General features: G+C 39.6%; 1 protein-coding gene across 3 annotated transcripts; it reads right to left on the bottom strand.

Annotated features, from left to right (window-relative positions):
• Positions 1 to 362: 362 nt before the first annotated feature.
• LOC125378564 lies at positions 363 to 20609 on the bottom strand. Of its 3 annotated transcripts, XR_007220289.1 has the most exons (8): positions 20498 to 20609; positions 18369 to 18531; positions 17475 to 17550; positions 13038 to 13176; positions 12556 to 12692; positions 6439 to 6492; positions 5979 to 6163; positions 363 to 679 (listed from the first exon to the last, which is right to left on the bottom strand). XR_007220289.1 is itself a non-coding variant. In XM_048394008.1 (7 exons), exons 1-6 carry the CDS (start codon positions 20533 to 20535, stop codon positions 6140 to 6142), a joined length of 468 nt encoding a protein of 155 aa, XP_048249965.1. In that variant the 5' UTR covers positions 20536 to 20606; the 3' UTR covers positions 363 to 679; positions 5979 to 6139. The 3 variants fall into 3 exon arrangements, 1 of the variants encoding a protein (XP_048249965.1); XM_048394008.1 differs by lacking the exon at positions 18369 to 18531 and having other exon boundaries at positions 20498 to 20606; XR_007220290.1 differs by lacking the exons at positions 17475 to 17550; positions 18369 to 18531; positions 20498 to 20609 and adding an exon at positions 15822 to 15920.
• Between the last annotated feature and the right edge of the window lie 256 nt (positions 20610 to 20865).

Below are 20865 nucleotides of genomic sequence, written 5' to 3'. Positions count from 1 at the left end.
ATAGTCAAAAATCTCTTAAAGTTCGAAATACTGATCCATAGCATTCATATTCTGATCACAAGTTAGAAATTGGATTCACTATCAGCAGCCAAAAAAAAACTTAAGTCAGAAGGAAAGGGTGCATAGTCAGAAAGAAATGCGGACATTTGTGACTTGTTGTGTAAGCATAGAGTTCTAGATAATTTTTGACATTAAACAATATATCACGTGACTAACCACGCGTCCGGGTAGTCCTGTGGGTACCCGGGTCCTACTCAGTACCCACCCGACCCGGGTACACGAATCACCCGCCCCAGCCTTAATAAATTCACACATTGTCACACAAAGAAATACTAATTTTACAAAAAGACATATCACTATGGTTCATATACATCAAATTACTTTAATCTTTTTACCTCTTGTAAAGAGGTGGTTGTTGACATCAGTGTGCAAGCACAATCATCACAACACATCCAGCAAGTCAGTCATCCTGTATAACAGAGGCATTTTAATCCTCCCTGTGTGAACCAAACCGTCATTATTCGTCATCCACAGTGATGTGGACACCCCTTGACTGGCATCAACTTCTGTTGATTTACACCCGCGATTGACTTCTGCGTAGGTTTTATTCAGCACATCCATCAGAATGAGAATTATTGCTTCCTCAACCCCAACATACATCCGGTAATCTATGGCAGCTCTGAAGTGTGAAAAAACATATGTTTATGTAAAAACAATTGACTAAGCACCGTAGCTCACAAACACATCAACACATGTAGTCAACAGTTTGAAACATCAACAAAGCCAGTCATCTAACATTATGAGCTGTAAGCATTGTCATTCTGCTAAATAGAACTATTTAAAGAAAACGCAATGCAATAACCAGAAATTACAGCATCACTGAAATATTTGGTTAACACATCTGACATCATTGGAACAAGTATGTGATGTTTCAGTGTCATTGTTTATGTGGTTTCTAAGGAGAAGAGAGCGTGAGTGAGTGAGCATGGTTTTAACAATGTCTTAGCAATATCACGGCGGGGGACATCAGAAAGGGGCTTCAACATATTGTACCCATGTCGGGAATCGAACCCGGGTCTTTGGCGTGACGAGCGAATGCTTAACCACTAGGCTGCCCTACCACCCCCTAAGGAGATGATGTTTACTCAGAAGACAGATAACCAGTCAATGACATTAACTGGGTACAATGACATACAGTCTGCCAGGCAAACATATTGGACCACCTCCTACTGACTTTTGTTATTTGAGCATGACAGTCACTGAAACTGTGTACCCCATGAGCACCATTCCATTCTTTTACCTGTCAGAGCTAATGTACAGTTAGGTGTTGGTTTCCATTTGTTCTTTGGTAATCACCTATCAGCGCTAATTAACTGTTGGCTTCCCTTGTTAAGTTCCCGCCTTTGTTATCTTATTACTTTCATTGTTCTCACAGGTATATATATATATGTTACCTGCCTCACAGCATTCATCGACTGCGAAATAGCCAACAGCTGAAGCGGTCGTAAAATCACTAAAATCTGTCTCTCACATTCACAGCGCCTCCCGCACGGACATTTTCAGTGGCAAGGCACACGGCTAACTAGCTAAGTCTCATCACCTATCTACCTCTCCCCTCTAAACTATAATTTAACTTTATTTATATTATCTTTTGTCCCCCTTGTTTCAAGCTTAACTTTGATTGTTCTTATTTTGTATTGCCTTGTACTATTTCATTACCCTCAAACAAACTATGACATCAACTCGCACACACCCGACTAAATTCAATCAGACTCACTATTCACTACACCCATCCACTCAAATAATACACATTTCCCAGGTCTCACGCCCACATACAACACTAACCCCATCCCTTTAGACTTTGGGCTAGACCTAGATGAATCAATCTTCCACCCATCCAACAGCAACATCACATCCCCCCCCCCACCCCCCCACCCCCCACCCCCCACCCCCCACCCCAAACAACCCAACCCAAACCAACAACACATAGATACCAAAGTAACCATACAGCCTTCTCCTTCCAAACCACCCAAAACAGCCCCAAACACCCCTCGTACTCCAAACCTACAAAACGCCCAAACTACTGCCCTACACACATCAACCAAACAAACAAAAAATCATGCTCTCAACAAACCCCACCCACCAAACAAAACCACATCCTCCTTGCATTCATCCACCCCACTCAATGACAGCTTTTCAAACAACAAGTTCGCCCTCTGTCTGCAAAAAAATGAAATAACACACAAATTCATCAATAGATGCGGCAGAGGGTTTAAAGTTACATTCCCAACACAAGACACACTCAACCAAGCACACAGACATCCAATCATCGACGGTTTAAACATCACATGGCAAACACCCAAATGGTTAACTCAAATTCAAGGGGTCATTTACATAGACTACATAGACACACGGGACGATATAACCGAATACATCCACACAGCAAACAGACTCTCAACACAACCCCAAATTACAGACTACAAAAACATAAATACCAGAACCCCAACACCTGGCAGGACAACAACACAGACAGTATTTTTAACTTTCAAGTCCATCACATTACCCACACACATAGTTTTTGCTGTCCTCACTTACAAAGTAAACCCTCTCAGAAAAAACCCACAACAATGCAACATCTGCCACTCGTATAACCACAACACTGCCACTTGCACACAACCGCCCATGTGCCACAAATGCGGCTTAACGAGGCCATTGAGTGCACATGCACCACCACCACCCCCCCCCCCCCCCCCCCCCCCTCCACCCCCCCTACTGCATCCACTGCAACATTGAAGGACACACTGCAACAAAACACCTGTCCTCTCAAACAGAAACACATTCTCCGCCTTAACAAGCACATAAAACAAGAGCATCACAGAATCATCACAACATACAATAGCCTCCCAGAATATGAGGACACCTCAGATACATCATCCTGCCTACTACCTGCCCCCCTCCCCCCTTTCCCCCAACCAAATGCAAACAACTTTTCTCCACCCCCTTCCTCCTGCAACACCACACAGCCCAACCTACCAGGTACATACCCCCATCCCCCCCTACACCCATACCAGACCTCGACAGACCCTGCCCCCTCCATGCCCGCCGTACCCCCACCCAGCCGGCCCAACGCACAAAACAGAAAGGCCCCTGTTACCACCACCCCTCACTTGCCCTCCCCCCCCCCCCCCCCCCCATCCCCCATCCAACCACCACCCCAGCCGCCATCTCCCTACCATAGCAGGTCCCCCCACCCTCTCATACCACACAACCAGCCGCCATCTCCCTACCACAGCAATTCCCCCACCCCCCATCCAACCACCACCCCAGCCGCCATCTCCCTACCATAGCAGGTCCCCCCACCCTCTCATACCACACAACCAGCCGCCATCTCCCTACCACAGCAATTCCCTCACCCCCCATCCAACCACCACCCCAGCTGCCATCTCCCTACCATAGCAGGTCCCCCCACCCTCTCATACCGCACAACCAGCCGCCATCTCCCTACCACAGCAGTTCCCCCACCCTCTCATACCACACAACCTGTACAGTTCAAATCAGCAATTCCCATCCCATCTACCCAAACACACAGAAAAACACCACACCCTACATTTAAAACAAACTCTAGCAGGAAACAACTCATCACACAAAAAATCCAATCACTCCGAACAGCCCCTTCACAATCAGTCACTCCCAAAAAACTGCATTCTAACACAAACAAGCTCATCGAATTTCTGTCAGCTGCAAAACTTATTAAAGAACCCACACCCAGGAAAATCCACACCCTTGCCCAGGTGTCCACTCTATACCACAAATCTTTTCCAAACTTTCCGACAGCCCTAAAAGCACAAAGATAAATCTCACCCACTGCCCATATCTCTTCCAAATTAAGTCCCAACCACCATGCTACCTTCACTAAAATTCCCACTTCTTTATCTCTTCTGATCATGGTGTTCTTACAGTGGAACGGCAATGGACTCACCTCAGAGGGGCATGAACTCACCTCAAAGGGGCATGAACTCACCTCAAAGGGGCATGAACTTAAGGCCCTCATTGCCCGTAACAAAATTAACCCACTTATAATAGCAGTACAAGAAACCAAAATCTCACCAAAAAAGCCTTCAAATTGCCAGGTTACCATTTCCTTCATCAAGATAGACCCCGACCATGAAATATTCCAGGACCACCACCTTGAGGCCTGGGACTATTCTATAAATCAGAATTAAATTGCGAAGAAATTATCATACCTATGCCTAACTTAGACGTCCTGGCAATAAAAACAACAACAAATATAACGACAATAACCATTATTAACAGCTACCATACTACAACTAAGCCATTTACACGAGAAGATCTCGAAAGACTATCCAAATTCATATACCCAAACAGCCTATTTTTAGGTGATTTCAACGCTCACCACCCACTTTGGGGCACCAAAAATTATACAGATAAGCACGGCAAACATATTATGGACAGGATTGACGCCAATAACCTCATTTGTCTAAATGTCTAACAACCAACCCACTAGATTCCCTACCAGCCATCTCCAAACCCCAACAGAAGTCGACCTATCTATTTCTACCCCCAATTTATTTCAAAACTCAGCTGGGAAACCCATTCAGATACCTGGGGTAGCGACCACTACCCAATCAAAATTTCTTTATCAATAGCACAATCAATTCCAAATTCTCCCTCACCAAACTCATAGCACTTAAACATGTTAAATGCATTCCCACAACAAAAATATAACTAACACATACACCTGTCCCACGGTGGAGCTCGGAAATTATCAAATCTAGAAAACTCAGAAAAAAGCACTCAATAAAGCAAAACATGATATTACCAAACTCCATGTGGCAAAAAACCCTAAGAAATTCAACTGAAGAACTAATAAGGGCCGCCAAAAAGAAACACTTGAAAACCGTTTCTAGCAATTTGAAAATTGGCAAACAAAATACTAAAATATTATGGAAAAAAATTAAAGCTATAAAAGGAAATGCTAGAACCTTCACAACGCCCAATATCCCGAACCTAAATACAGATAAAGAAGAGGCTAACGCCATGGCTGCCCACTTCTCGGCTGCAAGTAGCTCCACCAACCACACAAAACAACTACAAAACACAATAAAAACACTACCTAAATACAAAAATAGGCAACCCATAGTAAAGCATCCTATCCCCAACATTATTTAATCTTATGATTGATGACATTTTCCCCAGATTACCTACAAACATAACAACAGCCAAATTCGATGACGACATTTCCTTCCTTATGTCATCAACATCACTGAAAGAAATCGAAAAAAGAATTAAACCCAACCTCTCTGACCTCGAATACTGGGCTTACTATATACCCTTACTAGGCTGGCCTGAGGGATGTTTCCTTCATTATGACAACCATTTGTTTATCTTGTTTTAAATAAAGAAGTTTCATTAATGTCAAGGGCACCACCAATAGAACCCCGCGACTCTCTAGCTCACTTAACGTAAGAAGAATGAATGAAAATAAATTCTAGGGAAAAGAGGTTGAGAGCAATTTAACATCGGATGCAAAATATGTGTGTACTTTTCAGAGACAATAATAACTAGTACCATTCAGGCTAACTTTTGCTTCATAAGCCTTGAAGCTTCGTCCCATAAGCCAAAAATTCAGTAACACCAGAAAAAGTGGGGTATGTGTAATTCCTTACTGAATCAAAATTGAAATTCCTCAAATCAAACGTACTGCTGTTATTGAAAAAACATTCTTACTCCATATCAATGTTCATAATGATTTCAAATTTAAACATGTTTAATCCATTGAGGTGTAATAATCTGAACAAACATGCATGCCAAATTTCAGCTGGTCCACTGATTTCTGAGAAAAACATGATTCCAAACAAATAGGACATGACTTCAGCCCAATTAGGCTTTCACATTTTATTCACTATATCAAATTCCTACCCTAAGAAAATTGAAAGTATGCATTATTGTTTCCTTACCTGCACATATTGCACATCCTTTTCTCGCAGATGTTTATGGCAGATTATGTCAATGTCATGTTGTTGAAGCTGTTGAGCCAATGCAATAAACATGCAGTTACCAGCCCCTTCATTGTCCACAATCTCAAGGTCATAGAATGAGGCCTCCATCTCCAGTTCTTTCATAGTTGGAGTCTTCTTGTGTCCTGCATAGACACATTATAATAGATAACACAAATTGACCTGTAATATATCTCTCAGTATCATTTTGTTATGGGAACAACTCTAATGTTCTGCAATACATGTGCTTTATCAGCTGAGACAATGAACCATTTCAGATGTGCATGATATACAGGAAGACATATGAGTAACTGACACAACATCATATGGAGCATTTGTGTACTCCTCTTCCAACAGATATAATAATTCATCTAGGATTTATCAGTTTTGTTGATCGTACCCTACTGTATTCAGATATTACCTTTTGTTTCTGTATTGTCTCTCCTCTTGTTTTGAGCCTGTTGTTCTCCCTTTCCTTAAAAGTACAAACATAGATCACCAAGTGCAATCATATACCTTCAGCATAAAGTAATGCTTTACATTCATTTTATTTTGGAAACATTTATTCCGTTGAAGTGTTCATTGAGTGTAAATGTACTCTGAAAGGTGGACAATTCGTACAAGTATAGATTACCCTTCTTATTGTGCATGCATGCATGCATGCATGCATGTATTAATGCATATGCCTAATGTTTTGGAGACTTACCATTCCAGAAAATTCCTATGAGGTGTCTCAAATTGTAATATACTTTTCACCCTGTGTTTTCCCCATCTGAGTGGATTTTCTACCCTCTTCTCTTGCATATGTTAGAAAAATATATGAAAAAAATACCAACATATCACCAATGTTCAGGGTATGTAACAGAGCGACCAATTCAACTGGTAAAGGAACTGAACTGAAAATAAACAAATGTTTCATAAACCATAGTCTGCAGTTTGATTCCAGACCCTTGATTAGTTGTGTATTGTATACCACTGAACCTCCTGTGTCAATGTTAGCTTTAGTTCCAAGAAGACAAACTAATGAATGTCCTTTATAAGTAATGCATAACATCACAGGAAGTATCATATACCTCATTAATCCTAAAGATTTGAGTACAACTGACATAACAATTAATGACTACACCAAATTATTTCAATACCTTGCAAAGTGGTGAATTAGTAATGGCATGTAATTACATTTGCTGTGATCTAGATAATACTTTCAAAATTCAACAACAGCAAAAACATAAACTTCTGTATGTTCCTGATTTTAAGTATGATGCTATACCTTTTCATTTAATTGACACTGCAGTATACCGGTGAGCAACATCCAACACTGTCTGGGTACCATGTCATACAAAAACCAAGTTCCCCAACCACCTGATCAATTTAGTCACCTCAAGCATGTATTGCTGGAGACCTATTTCAACCTGCAGTAGCAACATGAGTTGTATCATCTTTGATAACTGGTTTGCTTACTTGTCCGAATTGGTATTTTCTAAGAAATGCAAAATATAAAAAGTCTACCAAAAAACTGAATAGCCACAGGGACCAGTTCACAGCCTGCCTGATGTGTATACAAAGTTTCATTAGAAAGTTGCAATGGTTTATGAATTGTGCTCTGGAAACGAACCCCACCCTCATTTGAACCAACGTGTTGCCACGAAAATGCAAAAGAAATATTATAAACATTCCAGCATGGGAAAAGGCGCCAATTGTGAGGGTGCCTGATGTTCGTACAAACTTTTATGAGGAAATATTGAACAGTGATAAGTTATGCTCTGGATACAAAATGTGACAGATGGACACACTGATCTCGTTTCTATATCCACATGTGCACTTAGTTTGGGTGGGGGGAAATTATCAAAACACCAAATACATTACAAATACCATGTCTTTGCAGTCCATCAAGATAGATGATTCTGTCATCTGATCACTTCCACTTCACATGTAGTTTTACCTCATATTCTAAACATATCATTACTTCTAATATCTTTCAATTGAAATAGTACAATGTGCATGCCTCTACTTGTCACATCTGTCATTATTGCACAAGTTTACAGGACCCGATGAAAGTTATTATCCCCCGCCCCTACAAAAAAATAATTATATTTTGTATAAAGTGTTGAAATTTGGACTTAGTCCCTGAACTGAATGGAATCAGTGGGGTTTACCAGAGCAGAACTCAAAAACTACTCAAGATATCTTCATGAATCTTGGTACACACATTCACCATATCGTGTAGATGTGCCTTTTGCTATTTATGATGATTCTGATTATCTATAAATAAAATAATTTTTTTTTATAAATTTTGACATAGTCCCCGAGCTGAATGAAAGCAGCGGGTTTCATTTCTGGAAAGAACTGGAAAATTACTTTAGAGATATCTTTCAGAAACTTGGTAAGCACATTCACCATATAGTGCAGATAGGCCTTTTTCTATTCATTCCTCCAAAAATTGTTTTTATATAAATTTTATAAATTTAGTCTTGAATTGAATGGAAGCAATTTTAACAGTTACCTGAGTACTGCTATGTACTTCTCCATGAAACTTTGTACAATATCAGTCTATGGGTGTTATAGAGTCTTTGTTCTTTAAAAACTTCAAAATATGATTTATTTCTTATTCTAATTAAATGACACCCCAGTAGACACTGCAACAAATCCATAAAAGGATTGATAGAATATGTATCAGAAATTCACCAGGTTCTGAGGGGTCAGCATGCTTACAACTTTTGTACCTTATCTGTACCGTGTACCTTACTCTGGTAACTACATGGACCTCTAAAGGGCTGCAACAGTACCTGCATGAAAACAATGCCTACAATAAAATTCATGATATCTAAATGAGTTAATTGTGCAGTGTTCAAGTATGCAAATATTCCTTGCCTTCACATATTTGAAGATGATTATAACCTGTGTTTATCATTACAGTCTTACTAAAGCAGATATTTGTACAAAGTTTATGGAGATGTTATATTATCCATTGTATTCAACCTCTTCCACAAGGAGATGAGACTAACCGATAATTTACGTCACATTTGATTGCACATATTGTATTTCAGACTAGACAATGGGCGGGGGATAGAGAGATGTTATATTATCCCTTGTATTCAACCTCTTCCACAAGGAGGTGAGACTAACCGATAATTTTCATCACATTTGATTGCACATATTGTATTTAAGACTAGACAATGGGCGGGGGATAGAGAGATGTTATATTAGCCCTTGTATTCAACCTCTTCCACAAGGAGGTGAGACTAACCGATAATTTTCATCACATTTGATTGCACATATTGTATTTAAGACTAGACAATGGGCGGGGGATATAGAGATGTTATATTAGCCCTTGTATTCAACCTCTTCCACAAGGAGGTGAGACTAACCGATAATTTTCATCACATTTGATTGCACATATTGTATTTAAGACTAGACAATGGGCGGGGGATAGAGAGATGTTATATTAGCCCTTGTATTCAACCTCTTCCACAAGGAGGTGAGACAAACCGATAATTTTCATCACATTTGATTGCACATATCATTGTATTTCAGACTAGACAATGGGCGGGGGATATAGAGATGTTATATTAGCCCTTGTATTCAACCTCTTCCACAAGGAGGTGAGACAAACGGATAATTTTCATAATTTACGTCACATTTGATTGCACATATTGTATTTCAGACTAGACAATGGGCGGGGGATATAGAGATGTTATATTATCCCTTGTATTCAACCTCTTCCACAAGGAGGTGAGACTAACCGATAATTTTCATCACATTTGATTGCACATATTGTATTTAAGACTAGACAATGGGCGGGGGATATAGAGATGTTATATTAGCCCTTGTATTCAACCTCTTCCACAAGGAGGTGAGACTAACCGATAATTTTCATCACATTTGATTGCACATATTGTATTTAAGACTAGACAATGGGCGGGGGATAGAGAGATGTTATATTAGCCCTTGTATTCAACCTCTTCCACAAGGAGGTGAGACAAACCGATAATTTTCATCACATTTGATTGCACATATCATTGTATTTAAGACTAGACAATGGGCGGGGGATATAGAGATGTTATATTAGCCCTTGTATTCAACCTCTTCCACAAGGAGGTGAGACAAACCGATAATTTTCATCACATTTGATTGCACATATTGTATTTAAGACTAGACAATGGGCGGGGGATATAGAGATGTTATATTAGCCCTTGTATTCAACCTCTTCCACAAGGAGGTGAGACAAACTGACAATTTTCATCACATTTGATTGCACATATTGTATTTAAGACTAGACAATGGGCGGGGGATATAGAGATGTTATATTAGCCCTTGTATTCAACCTCTTCCACAAGGAGGTGAGACAAACTGACAATTTACGTCACATTTGATTGCACATATTGTATTTAAGACTAGACAATGGGCGGGGGATATAGAGATGTTATATTAGCCCTTGTATTCAACCTCTTCCACAAGGAGGTGAGACAAACCGATAATTTTCATCACATTTGATTGCACATATCATTGTATTTAAGACTAGACAATGGGCGGGGGATAGAGAGATGTTATATTAGCCCTTGTATTCAACCTCTTCCACAAGGAGGTGAGACTAACCGATAATTTTCATCACATTTGATTGCACATATTGTATTTAAGACTAGACAATGGGCGGGGGATAGAGAGATGTTATATTAGCCCTTGTATTCAACCTCTTCCACAAGGAGGTGAGACTAACCGATAATTTTCATCACATTTGATTGCACATATCATTGTATTTAAGACTAGACAATGGGCGGGGGATATAGAGATGTTATATTAGCCCTTGTATTCAACCTCTTCCACAAGGAGGTGAGACAAACGGATAATTTTCATCACATTTGATTGCACATATTGTATTTAAGACTAGACAATGGGCGGGGGATATAGAGATGTTATATTAGCCCTTGTATTCAACCTCTTCCACAAGGAGGTGAGACAAACTGACAATTTACGTCACATTTGATTGCACATATTGTATTTAAGACTAGACAATGGGCGGGGGATATAGAGATGTTATATTAGCCCTTGTATTCAACCTCTTCCACAAGGAGGTGAGACAAACGGATAATATACGTCACATTTGATTGCACATATCATTGTATTTAAGACTAGACAATGGGCGGGGGATATAGAGATGTTATATTAGCCCTTGTATTCAACCTCTTCCACAAGGAGGTGAGACAAACTGACAATTTACGTCACATTTGATTGCACATATTGTATTTAAGACTAGACAATGGGCGGGGGATATAGAGATGTTATATTAGCCCTTGTATTCAACCTCTTCCACAAGGAGGTGAGACAAACGGATAATTTTCATCACATTTGATTGCACATATCATTGTATTTAAGACTAGACAATGGGCGGGGGATATAGAGATGTTATATTAGCCCTTGTATTCAACCTCTTCCACAAGGAGGTGAGACAAACTGACAATTTACGTCACATTTGATTGCACATATTGTATTTAAGACTAGACAATGGGCGGGGGATATAGAGATGTTATATTAGCCCTTGTATTCAACCTCTTCCACAAGGAGGTGAGACAAACGGATAATTTACGTCACATTTGATTGCGCATATTGTATTTAAGACTAGACAATGGGCGGGGGATAGAGAGATGTTATATTAGCCCTTGTATTCAACCTCTTCCACAAGGAGGTGAGACAAACTGACAATTTACGTCACATTTGATTGCACATATTGTATTTAAGACTAGACAATGGGCGGGGGATATAGAGATGTTATATTATCCCTTGTATTCAACCTCTTCCACAAGGAGGTGAGACAAACGGATAATTTACGTCACATTTGATTGCACATATTGTATTTCAGACTAGACAATGGGCGGGGATATAGAGATGTTATATTAGCCCTTGTATTCAACCTCTTCCACAAGGAGGTGAGACAAACCGATAATTTTCATCACATTTGATTGCACATATCATTGTATTTAAGACTAGACAATGGGCGGGGGATATAGAGATGTTATATTAGCCCTTGTATTCAACCTCTTCCACAAGGAGGTGAGACAAACCGATAATTTTCATCACATTTGATTGCACATATTGTATTTAAGACTAGACAATGGGCGGGGGATATAGAGATGTTATATTAGCCCTTGTATTCAACCTCTTCCACAAGGAGGTGAGACAAACCGATAATTTTCATCACATTTGATTGCACATATTGTATTTCAGACTAGACAATGGGTGGGGGATATAGAGATGTTATATTATCCCTTGTATTCAACCTCTTCCACAAGGAGGTAGGACAAACCGATAATTTTCATCACATTTGATTGCACATATTGTATTTAAGACTAGACAATGGGCGGGGGATATAGAGATGTTATATTAGCCCTTGTATTCAACCTCTTCCACAAGGAGGTGAGACAAACGGACAATTTACGTCACATTTGATTGCACATATCATTGTATTTCAGACTAGACAATGGGCGGGGGATATAGATGAGTTCACCCTCTTGTTATGCGTAATGACATAAATCCTCCATACCTCATCACTCCCTGCAGATAGTTCGCACGGCCCATCTTCTTCAGAGCAAGAGCTTGCATCAACTGTATTCCCAGCTCTCAACAAATTCTTGAAGTGTACTGGAGGGCAGCCCAGCATGGCCTTGTATGGTGAACAACCTGTTAACATGGGTATTTATTTTTAAATACAAGCATGTGTTTCTCATGTCTCCTTCAAAATTAAATGTCACAACTGCACTGTGGCAATCTTGATATTTCCAGAGTTCTATAAATTTGCAGAAACCTGATTGCAACGATATTTTGGGCAATATCTGGTCAACTATGAGCCATTATCGTTTCACTGTGTCATGATGGTTATTTGTTGGTCATTGCTTAAAAAAACATTCAATGTCGTACATCTACATTTACGATGCTAACAGTCTGAAAAGTATATGCTTACATTGTGTGCTTCACACTGTGTGACATATGCCCACATTAAATTAAAGCTATATATTCAAACGTTACCAAGAGCAGAATGAATTCTTTCTTTGTGCATCCTAGCATATGCTGGCAACATTTCCACCCCGGTAAAGCTTTCTCCTTCACCATGTTTCCTGTGATCAAATTCCAGATGGCTTTTCCAATCCCAGTGTGATCGTTCACTCTGAAACAAATAAACACCTAAATAATAAACAGATTAGGCAGTGTCACATAAAAATGCCTTATTAGATAATTTAAAGGTAAAAAATGCACACATGTGTTATACCATGTATATTAAATAAATAACAAAAACAATTTCCATAATCATAAGAAACCTCCACTAAACCTGGGTCCATTGTACGATTCCAACAATATCATGAGTATGTGTTATGAATCAATATAAAATAGTGATAGTAGCAGCTGTTTGCGAAGGTTAGTGTATCCTGCCCCACTGGTGTCATCTGTCACACACACATGCAAGTCATACACAATCTTTTTGGCTTGTGGCTCTGCCCTTAAGATGACATGTTCCAAATAACATCAACATTAATGTTCTTCCTATTCAGTGTCTACATCTATTACCGTATTCTTCATAGTGCACATGTTTTAATTGAAATTTGTCACCCATCTTTCCCTGAGATTGGGGATGGTGAGTTCGACTTCGGACAGTCTTTGTGCCCATTTCAATGCATAGTTGGTTGACTGCTCCCTTAAACTCCGAGCCTTGATCACACTGTAATATCCTTGGATTTCCCCATCCATACTCAAAGTAGATTTTGTGGAGTTCCACAGCAACTGAACTGGCTCTTTTGTTTGAAAGAGGCCGAAGCCACAAGAATCTAGTGAAAACATCAATCACTGACAAGATGTAAATTAATATTTCACCATCATTTTCTGCAGGCTTTCCAGTTAGTTCCACAAGGTCAACCTGATGTTGCCCCATTGGTGTTGTTGAGATCACCGGTTTTAGTTTGTCGACATTTGCAATTTTAGGACGTAACAGTTGCCTGTCATCCTGCCTGTCTATAAACTCTTGTATGGCTTCCTGAGAAATGCCAGCATAATATTGGTTTATCAATGTTCTTATTTTGCTCCAGAACCCCGCAACTCAGTGTAAAATTTGCATATGACCTTAACAAGTTCTGACTTTGATACCACTATTTTCCTGTCCCCATCAATAATCTCCTGTCTGTATTCTCCTTTGACAGGGTTGTGAATTTCTGTCAAATATTTCTATGAATCGAGGAAAATTCAAATAAACAGAAACTCAGAACTATTTCTTTCTTATTGATTGTGCAGGTGGTACATGGTGATAGTCTTAACATAAACTGCATATAGAGTTACTGTTTTTTATTATAATGACTGCCATATCAGCCTTTCAAATCACAAGGTTCCCTGAAATGTGTTCATATTGTAATATATATGGTAAATAAAGCCTACAACAGTCAGGCAATGTAAACATGTAAACCTTTATACTGTGCATTATTTTAGTTTTTCAGAATACCTGGTTTTCATATTGATTGTAAAGAGAGAAAGGGAAACATTTCCCACAATCACATCTTGGGAAAGAACTTTTCAAAATGTCTTTACCATGTTTACTACTTGCAGAAATGGTCCCTATTTTAGTGTCATGTATTCATACAGAACTGTAATGGAATGTCATACTCACTATAAAAAGTACACATCGGAGGCTCACGGTAATGTGACAATCATAAAAATGTTATTTAGCATAGGTTGTAGAAGTAGAAGGAGCCTTGATATACATATATATTCATTATTATAGTTGTTTGTCATTTGAATAATTAATGAATTTTAATTACGTACATGACTGGATTGCAGTTCATGATATATCAATAGAATTACAGGTAACAAATAACCTATTCATATATTCATTTTCTTTGATGGTTGTCTTTTTTCACTGTGTTGAACTGACACTTCCACAAAAGTAATTGAAAGGTTACTCAACAGTTAACTTATTTCAATTCAATAATTTGTGTGGAGGCTGGATATGTTTTCAGCTTACAGCTGCAAAACCAGATTTTCCTCACATAAGTCTATGAACCTGTGTAGAAACCGATTAGTTCTGAGCTTAAGAGGGAATCTGATCTTGCATGATTTGCAAGTATGTCAAGAAAATCTCAAGTATGTCCAGTTGAACACTCTATATGTGGCCAACAACAAAAGAAGTAAAGAACCCCTTCATCCACAGATCATACCTTAAGTTGGTTTGTTGGTGGGTTTGTTGTTTAACGCCGCACTCAGCAATATTCCAGCTATATGACGGCAGTCTGTAAATAATAGAGTCTGGACCAGACAATCCAGTGATTAATATCATGAGCATCGATCCACGCAATTGGGATACGATGACATGCATCAACCAAGTCAGCGAGCCTGACCACCCGACATACCTTAAGGAAACTTGGGCTAGTATTTGAACAGTTTCATTTTGATTACTATTTTTCATACAATAAAAGACAATTATGTCTCAACATAACGTGACCTACTATGTAGTGCTACTAATTCCTCAAAAAGAAACAATTTGAAATATTGGAAAATATGATACTTTCATATTTTTTTAACAAATGAAGAATACAGGTCCAAATTGAGAAACAGAATTTTATTTCTATCCTATGAACATGGTGCTGCAAATACTCAGGTTTGCAGGTCTTTTCTTCAAGACTTTCAAAATATTTATTATTACCAAAACAAGATTTGATATGAGGAAATTAGTATCATACATGGCAATTATCACTGCTAATTACCTGAGATATGTCAATTTTTAAAAAGGTATGCTGAAATGTATATGCCTAAAGCAATCATATTACTAACCTGCAATGTTTAACTGTCATCAGGACAGATAATTGTAGCGCCAATCCAACAGAAATATAACAAGGAGACACGATTCAATGTTACACACATGGATCGTTGATACAAAACAGTACCTGGAACAGTTGAAAAGTCATTCACATTCCATAAACAACCACATACAACAATCTTATATTCTTAGCTACTAACTTCAGGAAGCAATGGTCATTGGCCTTTTCAATGAAACAAGTGTTTTCATTGGCTAATTCATCATCACTGACAGAAAGGAGGAAAGAGCAATACCAGATCAGTGACCATTAACCCTGGTACCGAGGATGGCATAATGTTGCATCCTACACACACCAACATGCCAGCTCTCTGTATTAATGAGATCAAAAGCATGCTGTGTATTGAATGGAAGAACACAGTGCCCCTTTGTGAGTGCACCATACAAACATAAAGGGGTGGAAATATACAGGTATCTGTAGAGGACCTACATTAGCAACCTTAGGTATGGGTAATTTATTATGGGGGAGTGTGGGGTTGAGGTTAGGACCATATTTAGATGAGACTATTTCCTAATTCCTCATCCTGAGTGAGAAGTTAGCATGTAATGTTCTACTTAATGTTAACTGCCTCTGAATTCAGTTCTCTATTAGGAAGTCATTCTTGGTCCAGAAACTTAGCATACTACTACACAATGTTTTTCACCCAATTCTGACAGAACATCATAGCACAGCAAACAGGGATTCCAGGTTGGGTATCCAGCAAGGTAGATCTAATAATACCTCCACTGACAAATACAGGGAGTAATAGCTACAGAGTACATTGATTTAGTGCAGTGACTGCACACAGAGAGGCAGCTCCACGCACTGGACTTCAGCCATGCATGCCTACACTGTTAACACAGATTCACTGACAAATACAGGGAGTAATAGCTACAGAGTACATTGATTTAGTGCAGTGACTGCACACAGAGAGGCAGCTCCACACACTGGACTTCAGCCATGCATGCCTACACTGTTAACACAGATTCACTGACAAATACAGGGAGTAATAGCTACAGAGTACATTGATTTAGTGCAGTGGCTGCACACAGAGAGGCAGCTCCACGCACTGGTCTTCAGCCATGCATGCCTACACTGTTAACACAGATTCACTGACAAATACAGGGAGTAATAGCTACAGAGTACATTGATTTAGTGCAGTGACTGCACACAGAGAGGCAGCTCCACACACTGGTCTTCAGCCATGCATGCCTACACTGTTAAAACAGATTCACTGACAAATACAGGGAGTAATAGCTACAGAGTACATTGATTTAGTGCAGTGACTGCACACAGAGAGGCAGCTCCACACACTGGTCTCCACCATGCATGCCTACACTGTTAACACAGATTCACTGACAAATACAGGGAGTAATAGCTACAGAGTACATTGATTTAGTGCAGTGACTGCACACAGAGAGGCAGCTCCACACACTGGTCTTCTGCCATGCATGCCTACACTGTTAACACAGATCCACTGACAAATACAGGGAGTAATAGCTACAGAGTACATTGATTTAGTGCAGTGACTGCACACAGAGAGGCAGCTCCACACACTGGTCTCCACCATGCATGCCTACACTGTTAAAACACTGACCATCGTTTATATGCTTTAACAGTTGCATCTCACCTGGCAAGCTGGCAGAACCTCTTGAGGTGCACACTGACCGTCTGCCTTGAGGAGCCGAGCAAGCCGCCCATTGTTGCTGTAATGGGAGAGAGAGTGAATGAAACGTTTCAGTCTAGATGGGGTTGTACATGGTCAAAGGAATCAGGAGGGGCCTATGCCCATGACTGTCTGGGGGGTCCAGGAAGGGGGCACCCAATCATTGTAGACTTAAGTCCTTAACAAGTAGAGAAAGATGTATTGTATAAGTATGGAGCTTGGTGACAAGGGTTTTTTACTGTGTTGGGTATGAAAGTTACAGCAAAGATATGTCAATGTTTTGATCAGGGCTACTGTGGTGCATCACTGAATGTTTCGGAGACAGGTGAGTTGGGTTGACTGTAATTCACGTAACTTTCGATCTGTCCGAAGTCGAGGCTTGCAAATACAGTTCAGCACAATCTTCAAAGACACATAAACTACATGTAATATACCTGATGTTGAGATTGTGAGTGAAACATCGCGACGACAGCTGAGTCAGGGATGCTTTCGGAGAGGTCAACCAGCTGAAGATAGTGTCACGTGCATACATAAGCCACGCCCACTCATGAATATTGCAGACTTAAGACCATAGTAGGTTTAAGGGCACAATACGTAGGGCTTGTCAACTTTCTTTCCTGCAGCATTGTGGCCTGGGTAGGTTGGTTGGTTGGTTGGTTGGTTGGTTGTTTAACACCGCACTCGGTTTTTCCAGCTATATGACGGCGGTCTGTAAATAATCGAGTCTGGATCAGACAATCCAGTGATTAATGTCATGAGCGTCGATCCACGCCATTGGGATCAATGACATGCATCAACCAAGTCAGCGAGCCTGACCCCCTGATCCCATTAGTCGCCTTTTACGACAAGCATAGTCACCTTTTACAGCAAGCATGGGTTGCTGAAGACCTATTCTACCCCGGAATCTTCACGGGTCTGGCCTGGGTAGGTAGCAGCTTTGCTTTGCGGTGAAGGGCGGAGATCAATCTGTACAGGGTCAGCTCCTGTTCACCACACTTGGAGTTAAGGCGTCTATGCCAACCTGTGAGTAAAGAAGATATGGAATCAAAATGAATTCATAGAGCGAACTATTGATTTTAACATGATCAATATCTGTGGCCAGGCCATTGTATGTAACAGTGTTGACCTGGTGGTCAGGGTACTGTATGTAACAGTGTGATCTGGTGATCAGGTCACTGAAAGTAACAGTGTGATCTGGTGGTGAGGTCACGGTATGTAACAGTGTGATCTGGTGGTGAGGTCATTGTAGTCAACAGACTAGTTGACTATTTACAGGTCATGGTCATACAGCTGGAATATTGCTGAGAGTGGTGTTAAACCACAAACAAAAAACTGAATAATGTTGTTGGTTTGAAGTGAGAGGACAATGTAATATTCAAAGGAACATTATGGGACAATGACTAAAGTCCAATGTTAAGCATCACCACAAATATTGAGATCTAAAACAGGGTTTGAAATTAACCATGAGACTCAAAGGGTACATGATCCCGGGGTAGAATAGGTCTTCAGCAACCCATACTATGTTTGTCGTAAAAGCTGACTAACAGGATCGGGTGGTCAGGTTCGCTATCTTGGTTGATACATGTCATCAATCCCAATTGCTTAGATCGATACTCATGATGTCAATCACTGGATTGTCTCGATTTTTTTACAGACCACTGTCATATAGCTGGAATATTGCTGAGTGCGGTGATAAACAACAAACAAACAAAACAAACAAAGGGTACTTGTCATATGAAAAGTTGAAAATTTACGGGGGGGGGGGGGGTCCTTAATTCAAATTCTATAGCAACAAACCTGGAGGACCCCAGGACCACCTTTGTTTCCAACATATAAGAAAACAATTCATAACATTTAGGACTTCCGTTAATTTCAAACACTGCCAAAGATTTTTGCCATTTCTTATAAGAAAAGTAATTCATAAATTATACTGGCATGAAAAACATATATGATTTAAGGTATCATCTTCCTATACTGGTCCCTATCTTGTCAAAAGAAACTAATGGGATTGGGATGTCAGATTCGCTTATTCAGTTTATGCATGTCCTGGCATTCTGATTAATTGATGTTCATGATTTCAATCACCGGATTATTATTATTACAGACGCTGAATATAGCTGAAATACTGCTGAATGAGGCATTAAACAACAAATAAAACTGGCATGTGCAGCTTTGAGCCCTATAACTCTGCAGCTTCCTCAGCTGTTTCTTGGAAGGTTTGAAAAAGTTTACTTTAATTTAGGTTAAAATCAATTAAAAAAAATAAGTTCTATTATAAGTCCCATTGTATATTTTACATCATATTTTGGTCTGTGAGAAATAAAGTCTGAAAGATTCTTTCAGATTTTTTACCATTTTATTTTGGAAGTAATTTTTTTTTTTTATTCTCCATGCAGGAACAGCTCGGAGTCAAATGTGTTTCTATATAGCATATCAAGTTTACTGCTTTCTGTGCCTAGTGGATATTGAGTCGTAGTTTTTAAAGATTACATATAATTTTACGAAGGCAAAGTTACGGTCAAAACATGCTATTTACATACCATAGTTATTGGCCACTTCAAATATATTTAATTATCTGTACAAATAGCACAGGGTCATGGCTAACAATTGCGTGCTTGCCATTTAAACCAAAGAGGAAAAGAGAGTTTAGGCTGACAATATAAGAGAGATATCACGCGATTTTAAACATCTTTGTGTTTTTTTATGAGAAATTGTCAAAACAACCCAAATTCACACTGGATACACTTACGGCGCATCTGCGAATACAAAAATGCGGTTCATTCACAATTAGCGGTCATAATATATTTACGAACATTGCTCCGTTATTTCCTGAGAGGAGAGAGGATTCACACCAATGAGCATGTCTTGCCTCGGTCGCACCCAATGCCCGTTGGTGCAGTCGAATGCAAGTATTGCTAGATCCGTGTCTACAACTTAATCTATAAAGGCAAAATATCCTTTAAAAATATAAATAGTGAAGACACTACCTTATGTATCCACGGGCTGATAAGGTATCCCATGACATATCACATTTTGCTTACAAACAGCTAACATCGTCGTTATCATTTCTACAATTCACTTCCTGGTCGCCATTTTGTTCAAGAAAGTTCAAGGTCGTGTTGGAACGTGCTACACTAACGCTTAGTCTCTGAAAATATATAATTTTGAAAGAAACAACTCCATTTAAATTGAAAAGGAGCCCAAGTGAGATGGGAGATTCCTGAACCTGAGGACAATCTAGATTTGCTATTGCATTGCAGAAAGGGCTGGGCGGAAGGGAAAAGAATATGGTTCAGGGACTGTACGTGAGACATTCTAGGATCGGCTTTTATCCACACATACAAATAATGTTAAT

The sequence above is a fragment of the Haliotis rufescens genome, unplaced genomic scaffold (genome assembly GCF_023055435.1).
Source record: "Haliotis rufescens isolate VD_foot unplaced genomic scaffold, xgHalRufe1.0.p SCAF_127, whole genome shotgun sequence".
Taxonomy (NCBI): Eukaryota; Metazoa; Mollusca; class Gastropoda; order Lepetellida; family Haliotidae; genus Haliotis; species Haliotis rufescens.
The sequence above is the reverse complement of the archived record's forward strand: the minus strand, read 5'-3'. Positions and strand labels throughout refer to the sequence as shown.

Coding starts and splice junctions, on each gene's coding strand:
- LOC125378564 (XM_048394008.1), bottom strand. CDS start 20,535: ATGTCATGGGATACCTTATCAGCCCGTGGATACATAAG. Junction 17,551..20,497: donor TCAGCCCGTGGATACATAAG/GTAGTGTCTTCA, acceptor CTCCCATTACAG/CAACAATGGGCGGCTTGCTC. Junction 12,693..13,037: donor AAGAATTCATTCTGCTCTTG/GTAACGTTTGAA, acceptor CCATGTTAACAG/GTTGTTCACCATACAAGGCC.